This window comes from Podarcis tiliguerta (assembly GCF_965153285.1).
Source record: "Podarcis tiliguerta genome assembly, chromosome: 8".
NCBI lineage: Eukaryota > Metazoa > Chordata > Lepidosauria > Squamata > Lacertidae > Podarcis > Podarcis tiliguerta.
The window spans coordinates 53,704,541-53,718,516 of record NC_139541.1 but is presented as its reverse complement, the minus strand read 5'-3'; the positions used below and the strand labels follow the sequence as shown (position 1 = coordinate 53,718,516).

At 49.1% G+C, this 13,976-nt stretch overlaps 1 protein-coding gene across 2 annotated transcripts in view; it reads right to left on the bottom strand.

The window, feature by feature from the left end:
• Positions 1-13,976, bottom strand: part of AIRIM (AFG2 interacting ribosome maturation factor) — a 98,965-nt gene that overhangs the window by 71,526 nt on the left and 13,463 nt on the right. The window contains exon 5 of one of the 2 annotated variants that reach the window (XM_083452991.1): positions 10,055-12,280. The exons of the other annotated variant lie outside the window; for it this stretch is intronic. Within the exon in view, the coding sequence (XP_083309117.1) occupies positions 12,246-12,280 (35 nt within the window). The 3' untranslated portion in view covers positions 10,055-12,245. Of the gene's footprint in view, positions 1-10,054; positions 12,281-13,976 lie in introns of those variants that run through there. 2 annotated transcript variants of the gene reach the window in all.

Sequence of the window (13,976 nt, the reverse complement as noted above, 5' to 3'; positions counted from 1 at the left end):
CATCTCAGGTTCAGCTGCTATCCAGGCTGAGCGGGGAATTGTTCGGGGGGCGGGGCTGGAAAGCAGCAGCAAATGCTCTTTGACATCTGGATAGGCTTGGAGCAGAATTGAAACTTACTATTTCTGAAATTAGCAGTTCTGCAGATTCAAAACATTAAACAGAAATTTCTGGTTCTGCTTAACATTTTTAAGGAAAGTTCTGAATTGATTTTAATTTTTTTTAAAAGCAACAACACTTTTGTGGTCTTTTTGGTATTACTTTCATGAGAGATGTGATTAGCAGTTCAACCCCCCCCCCAAAAAAAAACCCCAAGGAATTTTGGGAAACTTAAAAGGTCACTATTTCATCGCCTAACACAAACCAGAGTGTCACAACATCCTTCAAGGATCTGGTCTGGTTCTGGCAACCGGAGGCACATCTGGAATGTGGGGTTGGGAGAAGCAGCATGAGGCCATTTGTGATCAATGCATTTAAACATGTTGGTGTTGCAACCATTTTGGTTTCTTCCGAGCCTTCTCTGGTTTTAAGGGGTGAGGGTCTGAGCAGCCTCCTTGAGCCAGACCCTTTCAGCAACCTGACTCCAAACACTGTCTTAAACAGATAGACACACATACACACGCCTGTGTCCCTGAAGTTCCTCGGGTCCCCCAAGTCACAGCTAATATCGGATCTCTGAAGGACACCCTAAAGCCCCCTTCAGTGGTGGGTGTCGCCCAGCCTCTCAAGGGTTAAGGTTAATTGGAGTGGCTTCTCTTGTTTAGATTCTTTTCAGGTTTCGTGATTCCCGTTATTGCCACATGAAATCACTTGCAGGCGGCTCAGCGCTCTGCTGGAGGGGTGCTGGGGGCGGCACTGGAGCTGTAACAGATGTGAGCTAATTGGAAGCAAAGCAGCAGCTGCAACAAGTGCTGGGCTGGCTCAGGAGGGGGGCAGGAAGGGCAACCGCAAAGATGCCGTGAGGATGACGGTGTCCAAGCGGTGCCCTCTCCACCTGCAGGTGCAACGCGGGGAGAATGGTGGGGCTGAGCCCACAAAGGAAGTCAAGTCCTTTAGCTGGGGGAATTCTGGCTGAGAGCCCAGCCATTTCTGCACTGCAAGCCCAACACAGTTGTTGGCCTTTGGACTCCCTAATGTTCCTGCCATGAGTCCCACCTGGGATTCCCTTCTTTGCACCCCATTTTTACTTTGAGATGGTTCTGGAACAGGATGAGAAAACCCATGGACTAAGTTCCCTCCTTCAACCAAAAGTGGCAGATCCTACCCTCTGGCTAATCCTATGGGGGTAGGAAACTGCTTTACAAAGGGGGGGGGATCAGAAAATTTGTGGAGGAGAGGGCTATTGATGGCTACTAGCCATGATGGTTAAGCTCTGCCTCCACAGTTGGAGGCAGACATGCTTCTTAATACCAGTTGTGGGAAACCAAAGGAGGGGAGAGGGCTCTTATGCTTAGGTTCATCTCATACACTTCCCACAAGCATCTGGTTGGCAACTGTGAGAAGAGGGTGCTGGACTAGATAGGCCATTGGCCTGATCCAGCGGGCTCTTCTCATGTCCTTATTGGTCCATCTAGTTCAGTATTGTCGACACAAACTGCCCGCAATAGCTCTCCAGGGTTTCAGGCAAGGAGTCTTCCCCAACCCTACCTGGAGATGCACTCTGAGACTGAACCCAGGGCCTTCTGCAGGCCAAGCGGATGCTCCACCACTAAGCCATTGCCCTTCTTCATAAGCTCTCATTAAGGATACTTGAGGCAAATATCCCAAATACTCAAGTCCAAAAGCATCCCTGCTGCTAGGTGCTAGAGTCTATTTCTGAGTCCCTCTGAGCCCAATGGGAGTACAAGCCCAGTTGAAATTCTGGTGCTATGGGAGGGAAGCATATGACCGGCCAACCTTTCAGCTGGAAGGGAGGGCTGCTTGGAGTTGACCTGCTTGGCCTCTCCATGGCTGCTTTGAACTAACCCTGGATATAAAATGCCTGGCCCTCGCTGTAGCTCACCTGTCCATTAGCAATAATAGACAACTTACTGGGATTAGAGAGAATGTCATAAGTCTCCAAGATAAACACATTTTTTCTTGCAAGTTAAGCCCTTTTCTTTTCTTTTCTTTTTTGATCCAACCAAGAACAGATGTCTGAACCAGCCAATGAATTGGAAACATCTGAAACAACTTGCCTCAATGAAGTACAATAAATATACCTTTCATCACAGTCCTTGCAAGATACTTGAGCTGGGTGCTCTGGAGCAGGGCCCCTGGGGGACCAGGACAGAATCCAGGAGTGAAGGAGGTCAATTGGCAAAGCCATCTCCCAACCCTGGTTTCACTACAAGGCTGTAAGAGCTTGGGCAGGGTCTCCTGCTTTTGACAGGCCTCTCACTCCCCACCCTCTTCTTTCCATTGAATCACAAAATTGTATAACTGGAAGGAGTCCCAAGGGTCATCTACTCCAACCACCAGCAATGCAAGGATCACAGCTAAGGAATCTCTGACAGATGGAAATTGGACCTCTGCTTAAATACCTACAATGAAGTAGAATCCACCACCTTCCGAGGGAGTCCATTCCACTGTCAAACAGCTCTTACCATCAGAAAGTTCTTCCTAATGTTTAGTAGGAATTTCCTTTCTTATCATTTGACTCTGTTGGTTTGGGTCCTACTTTCATGAGCAGGAGAAAACAAGCTTGCTCCATCTTCCATGGGACAGCCATTCAGATATTTGAAGATGGCTATCCTATCAGCTCTCAGTCTCCTCCTCTCCATGCTAAACATACCCAACTCCCTCAACCGTTCCTCATAAGGCTTAGTTTACAGACCCTTGGCCATCTTGGCCACCCTCTGGCACTTAGGCTATGGACCCATTAGCTGCTGAAAACACAGTGAGGTCTTCTCCTCCCACTATGTTTCAAGTCACATTGGCACATGGGGTGTACACATCAGAGACAGGTGTGGGGAAGGGGATGTCTTCACTTGAATCACATGACTTGTTTAGTTTCCCTGCCCCTGAACCCACCAACTCCTATTCATGTAGCTGTTCTCTGCACTTGCATGATGGCTATTTGAACTGCATGCACTTCAGCTTAACCCCAGCCTACTTTTCCAAGTGGGGTGGAAGCTGGTTTGAGGGGAAAGACATTGAATAGAAGTATTCCTCAAGGAACTGCAGGATGGATACAGTTTGTGGTTCATGTCACATGTGCACACCTTCCAACACCAGCAGTGGGAGTGCACCAGAGCCAGAGTAGGTGGCAGTGTGTCTAGAGCCTCACTGTTAGTGATACCAGGAAGCCAGGGAGGAATGGAAGGAAATAGGAATATCCATAGCAACATGTTAGATGAGACCAAGGTGGATCCTTTTAGTTCAACCAACAGTGACTGGACAGGAAGCATCAGGCAGCTTCCTATGTTCCTGAGTGCGACTGTTGGCCCTTCTAGCTCAGAACTACCTCCCCATTGACTCTCCTGGGACTCAGGGAAAGGAGGTAGACTACCACTGAACTACAGAGTTCCCAGATGCCTCTAGAACGCTCGCAAACCAAATTAGACAGCTGGGGGATAGAGAACTATCTGCCATTGTGTATCCCCAGCACCTGCATTCAGACTGCCTCTAAACATGAAGGCTCCATTGAGCCATCACTGCTAACACTTTCAAACAGATCAATTAATCTAATCTTTCAAAACTGCCACGGGGAGTGGCTGTGGGCAAGATTGGTTCTCTAGATGAGGGATCCTCAAAAGCTCAGCTGGTGAGAAGAGTACCTGCTGTACTAGGTGGGCTTGCATGAGGAGGTGGCTCCATGCCTGGCCCACAGCCCATACCTGCAAAACTGCTGCTGTTCTAGCCCTGTGACTCAGCAGGCAGGATGCAGCTGATCTGAGCCCAGATGGAAGACAGACTGAGTGTCTCACGGAAGCTGTGTCTCACAAAAATAGAAAGAGGGAGATATATGGGGATCCTGGAGACCCCAAAGGGCCACCAGCTGCTCACATGCTTATCGCACTACACTGTGCAGAGGGCTGGGTGTGGGGAGGCCCCATGGCCTCACTGCAGCTGCATCTCTCTCATTGCACCAGCCAAGCTCCAGCTTTCACCTCCTTGCCTGTGCAGTCTCATTGGTTCCTCTCTGCTTGCTCAGCTGCCTATGTAGAGATCATCTTCACAGAGCCTTCCTGGTGTTGCTTTTCCCCCAGTGCAGCTCCTGCCTGGTCTGGAATCAGACCTCCAAAGCTGGAGGGAAGATGTTGCTTCTGGAGTATTTTCCCTGCTCTCCCTAATCCTTCTGGTGAGTTGCTAATCCCACAAAAGCCTCTGGAGGAGGAAGGGCAGGACAGGGGGCTCTTTCATGTGGTCACTGCTCTCTGAGGCTTCTTGATCTGCATTCCCTCTGGGAGCTGCTACTGAGCTCCAGCAAGAGGGAAACATGGCGCCAAACCGCTCTGGGAGGCAGTGTGCATATTGGAGAGCAAGCCCCATTCAGCACAGTGGGACAAGCTTTTGAGTAAACATGCATAGTATCGTACTGTCAGAGAAGTGATCTGGGACATTGGTCTTACTGCTTCTGTAGCTGTCGACTTGGCCAAGAGTCAACTACTGCAAGAGTCAACAACTACTCTTACCCTATTAAATGTTGCTGGGCCATTTTTTCAGAAACATACTTGTCTTCCTACGATTTCCCTCCACTTTCCTCCTTTGAAAGGCCTTGAATGATGCTGGCAAGGGTGGGGGGGGTGCATTGCTACTCAGGGGGATACACGCAGTAGAGAAAATCAATGAAGATGACTGTCCCGGCACCAGGGTCTCTAGAAACACTGCCACAGCCCACTAATCAGGGACTCTGCCAGCAACAACATTTTCCTGGGTCCTTCCTTTAAGGGAGGTTTAGAGGGGGATGAAAAGGGTAAGAGCCTCTGGGCAAGTAGGTATGATTAAGAGCCATTTCCCTGAAATCATACCCACCTGCCCTACTCCAATACCACATGAATTCAGATGCAAGGCAATTAAAGGCATGGCTGCCACCAGCTTGAAGTTCACCTGCAAGTGGTTTACACTGACACTACTTGCATAAGGACATAAGAACATAAAAATAAAATTCTGGCTCATCTAGTCCAGCATCCTGTCGTCATGGTGAACAACCATATGCCCCAAAGGGAAACAGGCAAGCAGGACCTGAGCACAAGAGCACTCCCCTCCCGTTGTTTCCAGCAGCTGGCATTGAGAAGCATTGCTGTCTCCAACTGTGGAGGCAGAGCATAGCCATCATGGCTAGTACCCATCAATAGCCGTTTCAGCCATGATTTTGACACTCTTCTAAAGCCATTCAAATTGGTGGTCATCACTGCCTCCTGGAGGAGCTCCATAGTTTAACGATGCACCACGTTAAGAAGTCCTTTCTTTGATCTGTCCTGAAGCTTCCTGCAATTAGCTTCCTTGGCTGTCCATAAGTTCTAGTTCCATGTTCCACCTCTTATGTGCCTTTTCTCTAAACCAATGACTGGGCATTTTAATGGAAGGCCAATGCAGGGAGGTGTTCCTATTCCCCTGCCCACTTTGGATGCCCTGTTTTTAGCCCACCCCCATTTTTCTTTTTCTCAAAGCCCTTTCTCCAGCAAGTCCCAAGGTGGGGAGAGTGCAGCCTGTCTCCATGGCGTAGGCCCTGGAGCAAAGATGCCCAGCTCTTTCCCACCTTTGGAGAGGTGAGACTAAACCCTGTGCCTCTGCCCTGCCATGCTGTGAGACAGCACTGGGATCATTTGCATCACAGCATCTTCCCCCTGCCTTCAGTGTTTTCTGTTTCAAGAACAGAGCCTGGCCCCTTCCAGAGGCAGCTGCCTGAGCCCAGATGGGGTCTGGAGCAACTTTCTCATTTAAAAGGAAATACTTTGGACGGCACCACTCTTTCTCCCCCTTGCCAGCACGTGTAGGGTTTCATAAAGGCTGAGTGGTAATAGGTTACAAATGTACCTATAATTTTTACATTTGTTTTCATTCAGGATTTTTGAGGTCTCCTCAGAATGTCAGCTGGGGCTTAGAGAAGGTCCCAAGTGTGAAACACACACACACACACACACACACACACACAAACTTTGCTATTTTGCCATCCAGCAGGGGGGGTGGGAAATGCCTGCAAATTGTTCTCCCCTCATCTAGACTGACTCTTGTGGCTAGTAAAATTGGACTTTGGGCAAGACCTGGGATTGATTTAGATGCTCTGCAATGCATGCTCATGGTGCTGCTGACATAACAGTGTCTTCTCCCAGGCTGCCTGTCCTCCTCACAAGGGCAGGAGCAGCTCCGTGGAAAGATGCCCTTTGTGTGGCTGGGAGCTGCCTTCACCTCTAAAGATTGCCCACCGCCAAATTCAAGGCTCATCTGGGGACCTCCTTTTGGACTTGGGTTATTCCAGTGGTGGGTGCTGGGAGACAGTACCATCAGCTGCAACAAGAGGCAGGTTCAGCCCTCAAGCCGCAGGCCCTGGCTGGCAGCAGAGCTGGGCGAGCTCCCTTGCCTCAAGCCCATGCCTCTCTATGGAAAGCTGACAAGTCCAATCAGGCCTTCTGATTAGGACTTCTTCAGGCAGTGCAGAGTTGAACTATGGAATTCACTCCCACAGGAGGCAGTGGTAGCCACCAACCTAGACAGCTTTAAAAGAGGATAAGACAAATCCACAGAGAGGGCTACTAGCCACAATGACTGTGTGCTCCCTCCACAGTTGGAGGTAGCAATGCTTCTGAACGCCAGTTGTTGGAAAATTCAGGAGGGTCTTCTTGTGCTTGGGTTCGGCTTGCAGGTTTCCCATGGGGGCATCTAGTTGGCCACTGTGAGATCAGGATACTAGACTAGGTGGACCATTAGCCTGAAGCAGCAGGCTCTTCTTATGTTCAACCTGTGGCTGGGGCACACATTACTGGTTTCAGATACAGCAAGGCTGCAATTTTTCTCAATTCACACCAAAGCTGGTTTGGGGGCAGGGGAAACTCATCAAAACACAGCCTTTCACAAGAAATCATAGGCTAGATATGAAGTGCAGCCAACACCATGCACACAGCACTTCCCAAACCTGCGTTGGGGATGCACTGGACGCAACCAGAGCCTGAGAATCACCACCTGTGCAGCTTCACAGCAAAGAGGTCTCTGTGACTGACCCACTGCCCTGAGTGCCTGCTTGTTCCATTGCGTGGAATATGATGTGGAGCTCCAACCCCTGGAACCCTGCAGTGCCAGGAGGAGGAAGATGAGGACCTGAAAGCACTGCTGCCCCCCTATCCCCATCTGCCATAGTGCCCCCCTTCCCCTGGCTCCACTGTGGGGCCTGCCTGCCTGCCAACTGGCTCCTCCTTCCTTTCCACAGCTTGACACCCTGCGGGGAAGGCAGAACTTCTCACTCCTCAGCCAGCAGTGGTTTGGAGAGAGAGTGAAGAGCTGGTTCAAGGGATGTGGCTCCCCACAAGTGAGACATGGTGGAGACAGCTGTCAAGAAGAGTCAGCCACAGTGAACTGTGGGCACACCGACGCCCCACCCCCGCTGGCACCTTTCCCCCAACTCTGGCGTTCCTGTTGGCCATGAAGGGTATGAGGAGGGCCAGCTTCTCAGGCTGAGCTACTCAGAATTCAAAACTCAGTAGAGCAGCTGATGAAAATGTCTCATCAGAAGGGGTCTCTAAGGCGCCAATGATGGTTGGCCCTTTTCCATTCCTGCCAGGCAAACTGAAAGGGAGGGGTGGTCAGATGTGCTTCCACCAACATGCAGGATCGGGGAAGCCTAGAATCCTAGAACTGTAGGGTCAGACAGGACCCAGGGCATCATTCAGTCCAACCCCCTGCAATGCAGGAAGCACAGCTAAAGAAAGCTATTGGTGTGTCACTTCTGCAAAAACCACCAGCAGCTTTACACCTCTCGTGGGAGCCTGGCACTGAGTGAAGCAGGAAAGAAGGGGTGACAAGGTGCCCTCTCCTCCCTTCTTGCCTTCTGCATATGGTTGGGCTTGGAGTTGATGCCTCCTCCCAAGGAAGCCCACACAGACATTCAAATCACCTTCTCAGGCCCTTGCCTGGCTGCCGCCAACAAAGGTTTGGCAACAGGTAGCTAGTGAAAATGGGAGCCACCTGAAGCATCCCCATCCTTCGGAAAGGCTCACCTGACATCTCTGCTGTGGCTTTTTTGTGCCAGCTGAAGACCTTTTTATATTTATATTTTCTCAGAGCCTTTTAATCTTTTTAACGTTGACGTCTTTTATGACTCTGTGGGGTTCTGGAAGTTTTAAGACCTGCGAGTACTGCGGCCCTGCTGTGTTTGTTACATTTCTTTTCTCCTCTGATGAACGGCTTTTATGCCGTTCCGAGATTTTATGGCTACTGAATAGTGTACAAAGGCAGCATATCAACCAACCAATCAATCAAAGCTGATGGCCCCAGAATCTGGGCTGGGCTGCATTGGGGAAAGGAAGGAGGCAGCCTGGAGTAGCCACAAGCCAAAGAACTGAGGGGAAGTTTTGCCCACTCCCAAGTCAGTGGCTACTGGCTGGTAGAAACTGACATCCCAGCCGGGCTCATGCTCACTTGCTCTTTCCCACTGATGCCTCCCTGTTGCTTCCTGACTCTCTGCTGTGACTTGAGTGTCAGTAAGGGTGCTGGTGGCAGCAAGAGAATTCAACTTCACTGTCAGCCTCAACAAACCATGTTGGACTAAGACCTGGGAGGGCAGGCCTCAAACCTCCACTCAGCCATGAAGCTCACTGGGTGACCTTGGGGCCAGTCACAGTCTCTCAGCCTAATCTCCCTCACGGGGTTGTTGTGGGGAAAACTGGGGTGTGGAAAAACCATGTGTGCCACTTTAAGCTCCTTTTTGGCCTGGGCTTTTCGATCTCCACTCCTGCCATGCTGCCATATTCCCAAGAATCAAGCGTCCATCCCCATTTGTCAGGCCATCACTCACAACTGTGGGGAGACGCTGACATGCCCCAGACATTTCTTGTCATGCCTGGAAGTAGGGTTCTTTCCTTGGCCTCCTGCACCTGTTGCCCCCACAGCCCCCACCCCCTCTCTAAAGTGCTGGTGAGTCCATAAAACCTGCCATCTTCATCTGCTGACAACTGGGTGGGTAATTTATCACTCTGAAAAAATGCTTTGAGCCTATAAAAAGAGAGAAAGAAGCCCAAGCTGCCAAGTTCTGCAACATCTCAACAGACGCAGGTGTCTCCGCACCTGTTCTTCAGCCTTTGGAGCAGACAAAACAGGATTTGTTTCTCCTGGACACAAAGCAGAACAGGCCCTGAGGAAGAAGGGTGGGCAGGCTTCTTGGATGGCGTCATTGAGCACATCTTCCTGTGCTAGGCACGAAGATCACAAACCTCAGGGCAGAAGAGAGGAAGCCAAGCTCCACCTAGCAGACTTTGGGAGAGATTTGAGAGACGGGGCAGAACCGGGGGGGGGGGGGGGAGTCTCCAGGAGCACCGGCTATCATCACAGGCAAAGGCCACATCACAGTCCAAGGCTCTTCCTTCCTCCATGGCAGTCTCTGTCTTCCACACAGCTCAGTGCTGTCACTCACACAGGGTCATCACATTTTCTCCTCCCAACAAACCTGCAATGTGGTTTCCTTGAGAGATAATGACTTGGCCTAGGTCAGTCATGGTTGGGTGGGGATTTGGTCCCAATCACCCCTCCTGGCCCCGCAGAAGAATTCCAAAAAAGGCACACCCATCGTCTTCTTTGCCCAGCCTGGTAGGGATGACGGCAAACCCAGAGAAGCTGTTGCATTCTTGGAAGGAGGTTGACTCTGTGACATCTGGGTGCAACATTTGGCCCTAGGGTGGAGCTCCATTTCTGCCTCCAGGCTGAGCAGCAGCGGGAGAAGTTGCAAAAGACAGATCCTTCGGAGAAATACCTTTGAGCCTTTTCCAAGAAGGCTGGTGAACGAAATGTGGAATGAATTAAGCATGTAAATGAGAGGTTGATTTATCTCCTCACATGAAATCTTATTGCAGTGCCCCCAAATTATTGGATTATTTATACATTTTAAATCTTCCAAATTTGGAATGTGGAAATACATACACATAATTTTTTTTCAAAGAAAACATTGTAAGTTTAATGCAAGCCACGTTTTTCAAAAAGGAAAGCAAAGGGGGGGGGGATCTGTACAGGATGAGCTTCCCCTCCCTTCTATGAGACTCCTCTGCAGGGATGTACAAAAGAGCATCACAGAAACCAGTCTCTTGCTTACACTCAGGCCTTGTGAGAACTGACATGGCAGAACCTCCGCACAGACAAATTGCTTTACTGTGCAATAAATGCAGTGTCTTTCCTTAGCGGTTGAGGGATTTAGGTGTCCTCACATTTCTTCAGGTGTCATTGCATTCACACAATATTTCCCCTGCTGGCTTCTGCACTTGTTGGCCTTTGGACAGCAGCATCTATAGTGGTGGGCTGCACAAGCATCTGGTCAGTGAGCCCAGCGACATCACGTAACAGAAGAGCCTGCTGGACCAGGGAAATGGCCCATCTAGTCCAGCATCCTGTTCTCAAAGTAGCCAACCAGAGGCCTCTTTTGGAAAACCCACAAGCAGGATTCCGGCATAAGAACACTCTCCCCAAGTGTGGTTTCCAGCAACAGGTAATCAGAAGCCAGTGGCGGAGCTTCAAGCTCTGGCGGGGGGGGGGGGCGGGGAGCAGGCAGGGGCGTGGCTGGCATGCACCCTGGGGGCATGGTGCACCGCCCACGGGGGTTTGACACACGCCCTGGGGGTATGGCGCACCGCCTGCAGGGACATGGTGCCCAGTGGGGGAGGGGGAACCGTGATGGCACCCCACCGGGATCATGCCGCCGGGGGCGATGTGCTTCTCCCGCACTCCTGTTCCTCCACCAGTGTCAGAAGCATTGCTGTTTTCAACTGTGGAAGAAGCATAATCATCATGGCAAGCAGCCATTGATAGCCCTCTTCTCCCTGAATTCCCTTAATCTTCTTGTAAAGCCATACAGGTAAAGCCATACCCATCACTGCCTACCATGGGAGCGGATCCATATTTTAACTATGAGCTACGTGAAGTACTTTCTTTTATCTGTCTTGAATTTCCAATCTTCAACTTCACTGGATGTCCACAAGTTCTAATGCTATTGGGGAGGGGGACTTTTCTCTACCCGTTTCATCCATGCCACGCATAATTATATAAACTTTCATCACGTCATGTCCTATTCACCTTTTCTCTAAAATTCCTGGTGGCAGATACTGCAACCTTTCCTCACAAGGATGTTGCTCCATCTCTTTGATCATTTTTGTACCCTTTTCTGAACCTTTCCCAACTCTACAATATCCTTTTTGAGATGAGGCCACCACAAACGTACACAGGATTCCAAAAGTGGCTGCACCATAGTTTTGCATAACAGCATTACAGGCAGTTTTAGATTAAATTCCTTTCCTAATTATCTCTAGCACAGAATTTGTCCTTTCCACAACTGCTACACACTGGGCCAACATCTTCACGGAGCTATCCACTATGCCTCCTGGTAAGTCACGTCCAGTTCAGATCCTAGAAGTGCATATATGAAAATAACATTTTTTTTGGCCCAACACACATCACTTTGCACTTCTTTACATTGAACTGCATTTGTCATTTTACCACCAATTCACTCAACTTGCAGAGGCTCTTGAGCACAGAATTTATTGCTTGTGTCCATAAAGCTGTCCAGAATCCATGGGGTCTTTGCTTGGATATTCATGTTAAAATTATGTTCATTCTGTTAGATGAAAAAACCTTTAAATTTGGCAGTATCTGGGCTGCTCATGAGCTCACCACTTCATAAATAACATTTTGTAATCAGAGTCCAGGATTCCAACCCCCCCCCAAACTCCAAAATGCCCCCTTCTTTCTCCCAGGCTTCTGGCTCAACTCTAACCCTCAGTCATGATGTCAGAGAAAGTAGCAGGCGCCAATCGCTACCACATGTTCATTGCTTCATCAGCCCAGAAAAACAGCAACAGGAGAGGCAGCTGCCCAATGGACATGGTCCTCAAAGCGTTTCGAGAACTCTCTTTTGTTAAGGGAAATGCTGGATGCTTCTTGATAAAAACTGCTTGGGGAAATTTTTTCTACTCCAGCTCAACAAAACATGCTGCTTGAATGGTTTCCTCAAAAAATGTTGAGAACCATATCTATTTGCTGCTGTTTTTGGCTTTTTCTACAGCTGTTATTGATCTTCTCTACTTGTGCAACTGGCTTATTTCACCCGAGTCAAGAGAGTTGGCAGAGGTCCTCACAGCATCTTTCTGTCCTTGCCTGCAATCTGTTCTGGGGAATGAGCAACGCATCCCATTAAAGTCAGACCATGGCAACTATGAGATCCCTGATCACTCACACACCTATGGATGAGACAGTTATAGTGCCTGGACTCTTATGGGGAAAAGCCAATTGCCCCTTCATGCTGGTGGGTGGAAGGCTCAGAGAAGAACAAAGTAGTGGCAATCCATGGGCAACACTGGAAGGAAGGAAAAATGTTTCCCTTTGATGTGCAAAAAGAAACAAATCTGCCTGGAAGTGCCAAATGTTCCATCATCAACATCATAACTTATCTGTATGCCACTTTTCCATAGTAAACTATGGCCAAGGCAGTTTGCAAGAAAAAAATTACATAATTCACTGAGTTATGAAATGTAACAAAATTTAAGTGTTAATGAAAGCATCTCAAAAAATATTCAATAAAATTAAATAAACCCCTTATAACAATGTCTTACAACAAAATACAAAAACAGAATCACAAAAGCAGAAAAAAATAACATACAGCCAAAGTTAAATCTTGGGTCTAATAGAAGCCCATAAAACATTACCACCACTACCACACCCCACCATTGTCTCCAGGCGTCCTGAGCAGGATGTCTTGCAGCACCCACAGGTCAAGGGTCTCTTGGGTACTTTCCGCTGAAGCAGCTATGAGTCAGCCGGTCCTCTTGCTGGCCAGATGGAAAAAGACCAGCAGAGATGGAGGAGGAGAAGGGGAAGGAGGAAGAAGACAACTCTGGAAGGGTCATTGCTCAGTGTGGCAGTAGACAAGTCCTGGAGGTGATCTTCCCAGCAGCCACTGAAATTCTCATTCCCCAGCTCCCCTTTGCATGCTTTCAAGTGCACACATGCAGCATACATGTATGTGAGAAATACAGTATAGTTGATTATTTTATTTAAAGATTTTTTAAATCTCACTCTTCGGCCAAAACGGGCTCCCAGAGTGGCTTACAGATCAACAAACAAACACCAGTTCCTGTCCTTAAGGACACAACACAAGCAAAGGCGGAGGGAGAGGGGGAGAAAAGCAAAGTCAAGCACCAGTTCTCAGTTACGAAGTACCGACATGGACCAGCTGGGATAGGTCAGTTCAGAGGCAGAAAAGTAGCCAAATCTCTAAGTAGAACCAGTGGAGTGGCCTTGCTTCCCTTCGTTCCCTTTCTTCTGCAGCCTGGCAGAATGGCTGCCACTAGGCGATGAGGGAGAGCCAAAAGGCAGCTGTTCTCTCAGCAGAGCCAGCAAAGTAGCCCTGCTTCCCATCTCTCACACTGCTGCAACCTGACAGAGTGGATGCTATTGGGTAATGGCTGAGGAAGAGCCAGAGACCTAGTCTCTCAGCAGAGTCCGTGGAGCAGCAGCCCTCCTTCCGTTCTCTCCCTCTGTCACAACCTAATGCAATGGCATCATTCACCCTTGCAAGTCATCTGCCCCCATTTGTGAGCCGGACTAAAGTTCTTAGTGAAAGGCTTTTGGGATGGGAGAGGTACGGAATTGCCACAGGAGTGGGGAAAGGGGGAATCAGCAGTTCTTTATGAGCAGATCCTGGTTTGTGCAGCTTTTCAACCTTGGGGCATTACAGAAGTGATACTAATTCTCCTCTCCCCTCCATCCCCAATGCGAATTTTGATCATTTGGACCCGGAAAGGGGCCAGATCTAAAGAAATACAAACCCGCCTTTTGCAGACCCGCAAATGGTTTGTTTTAACAG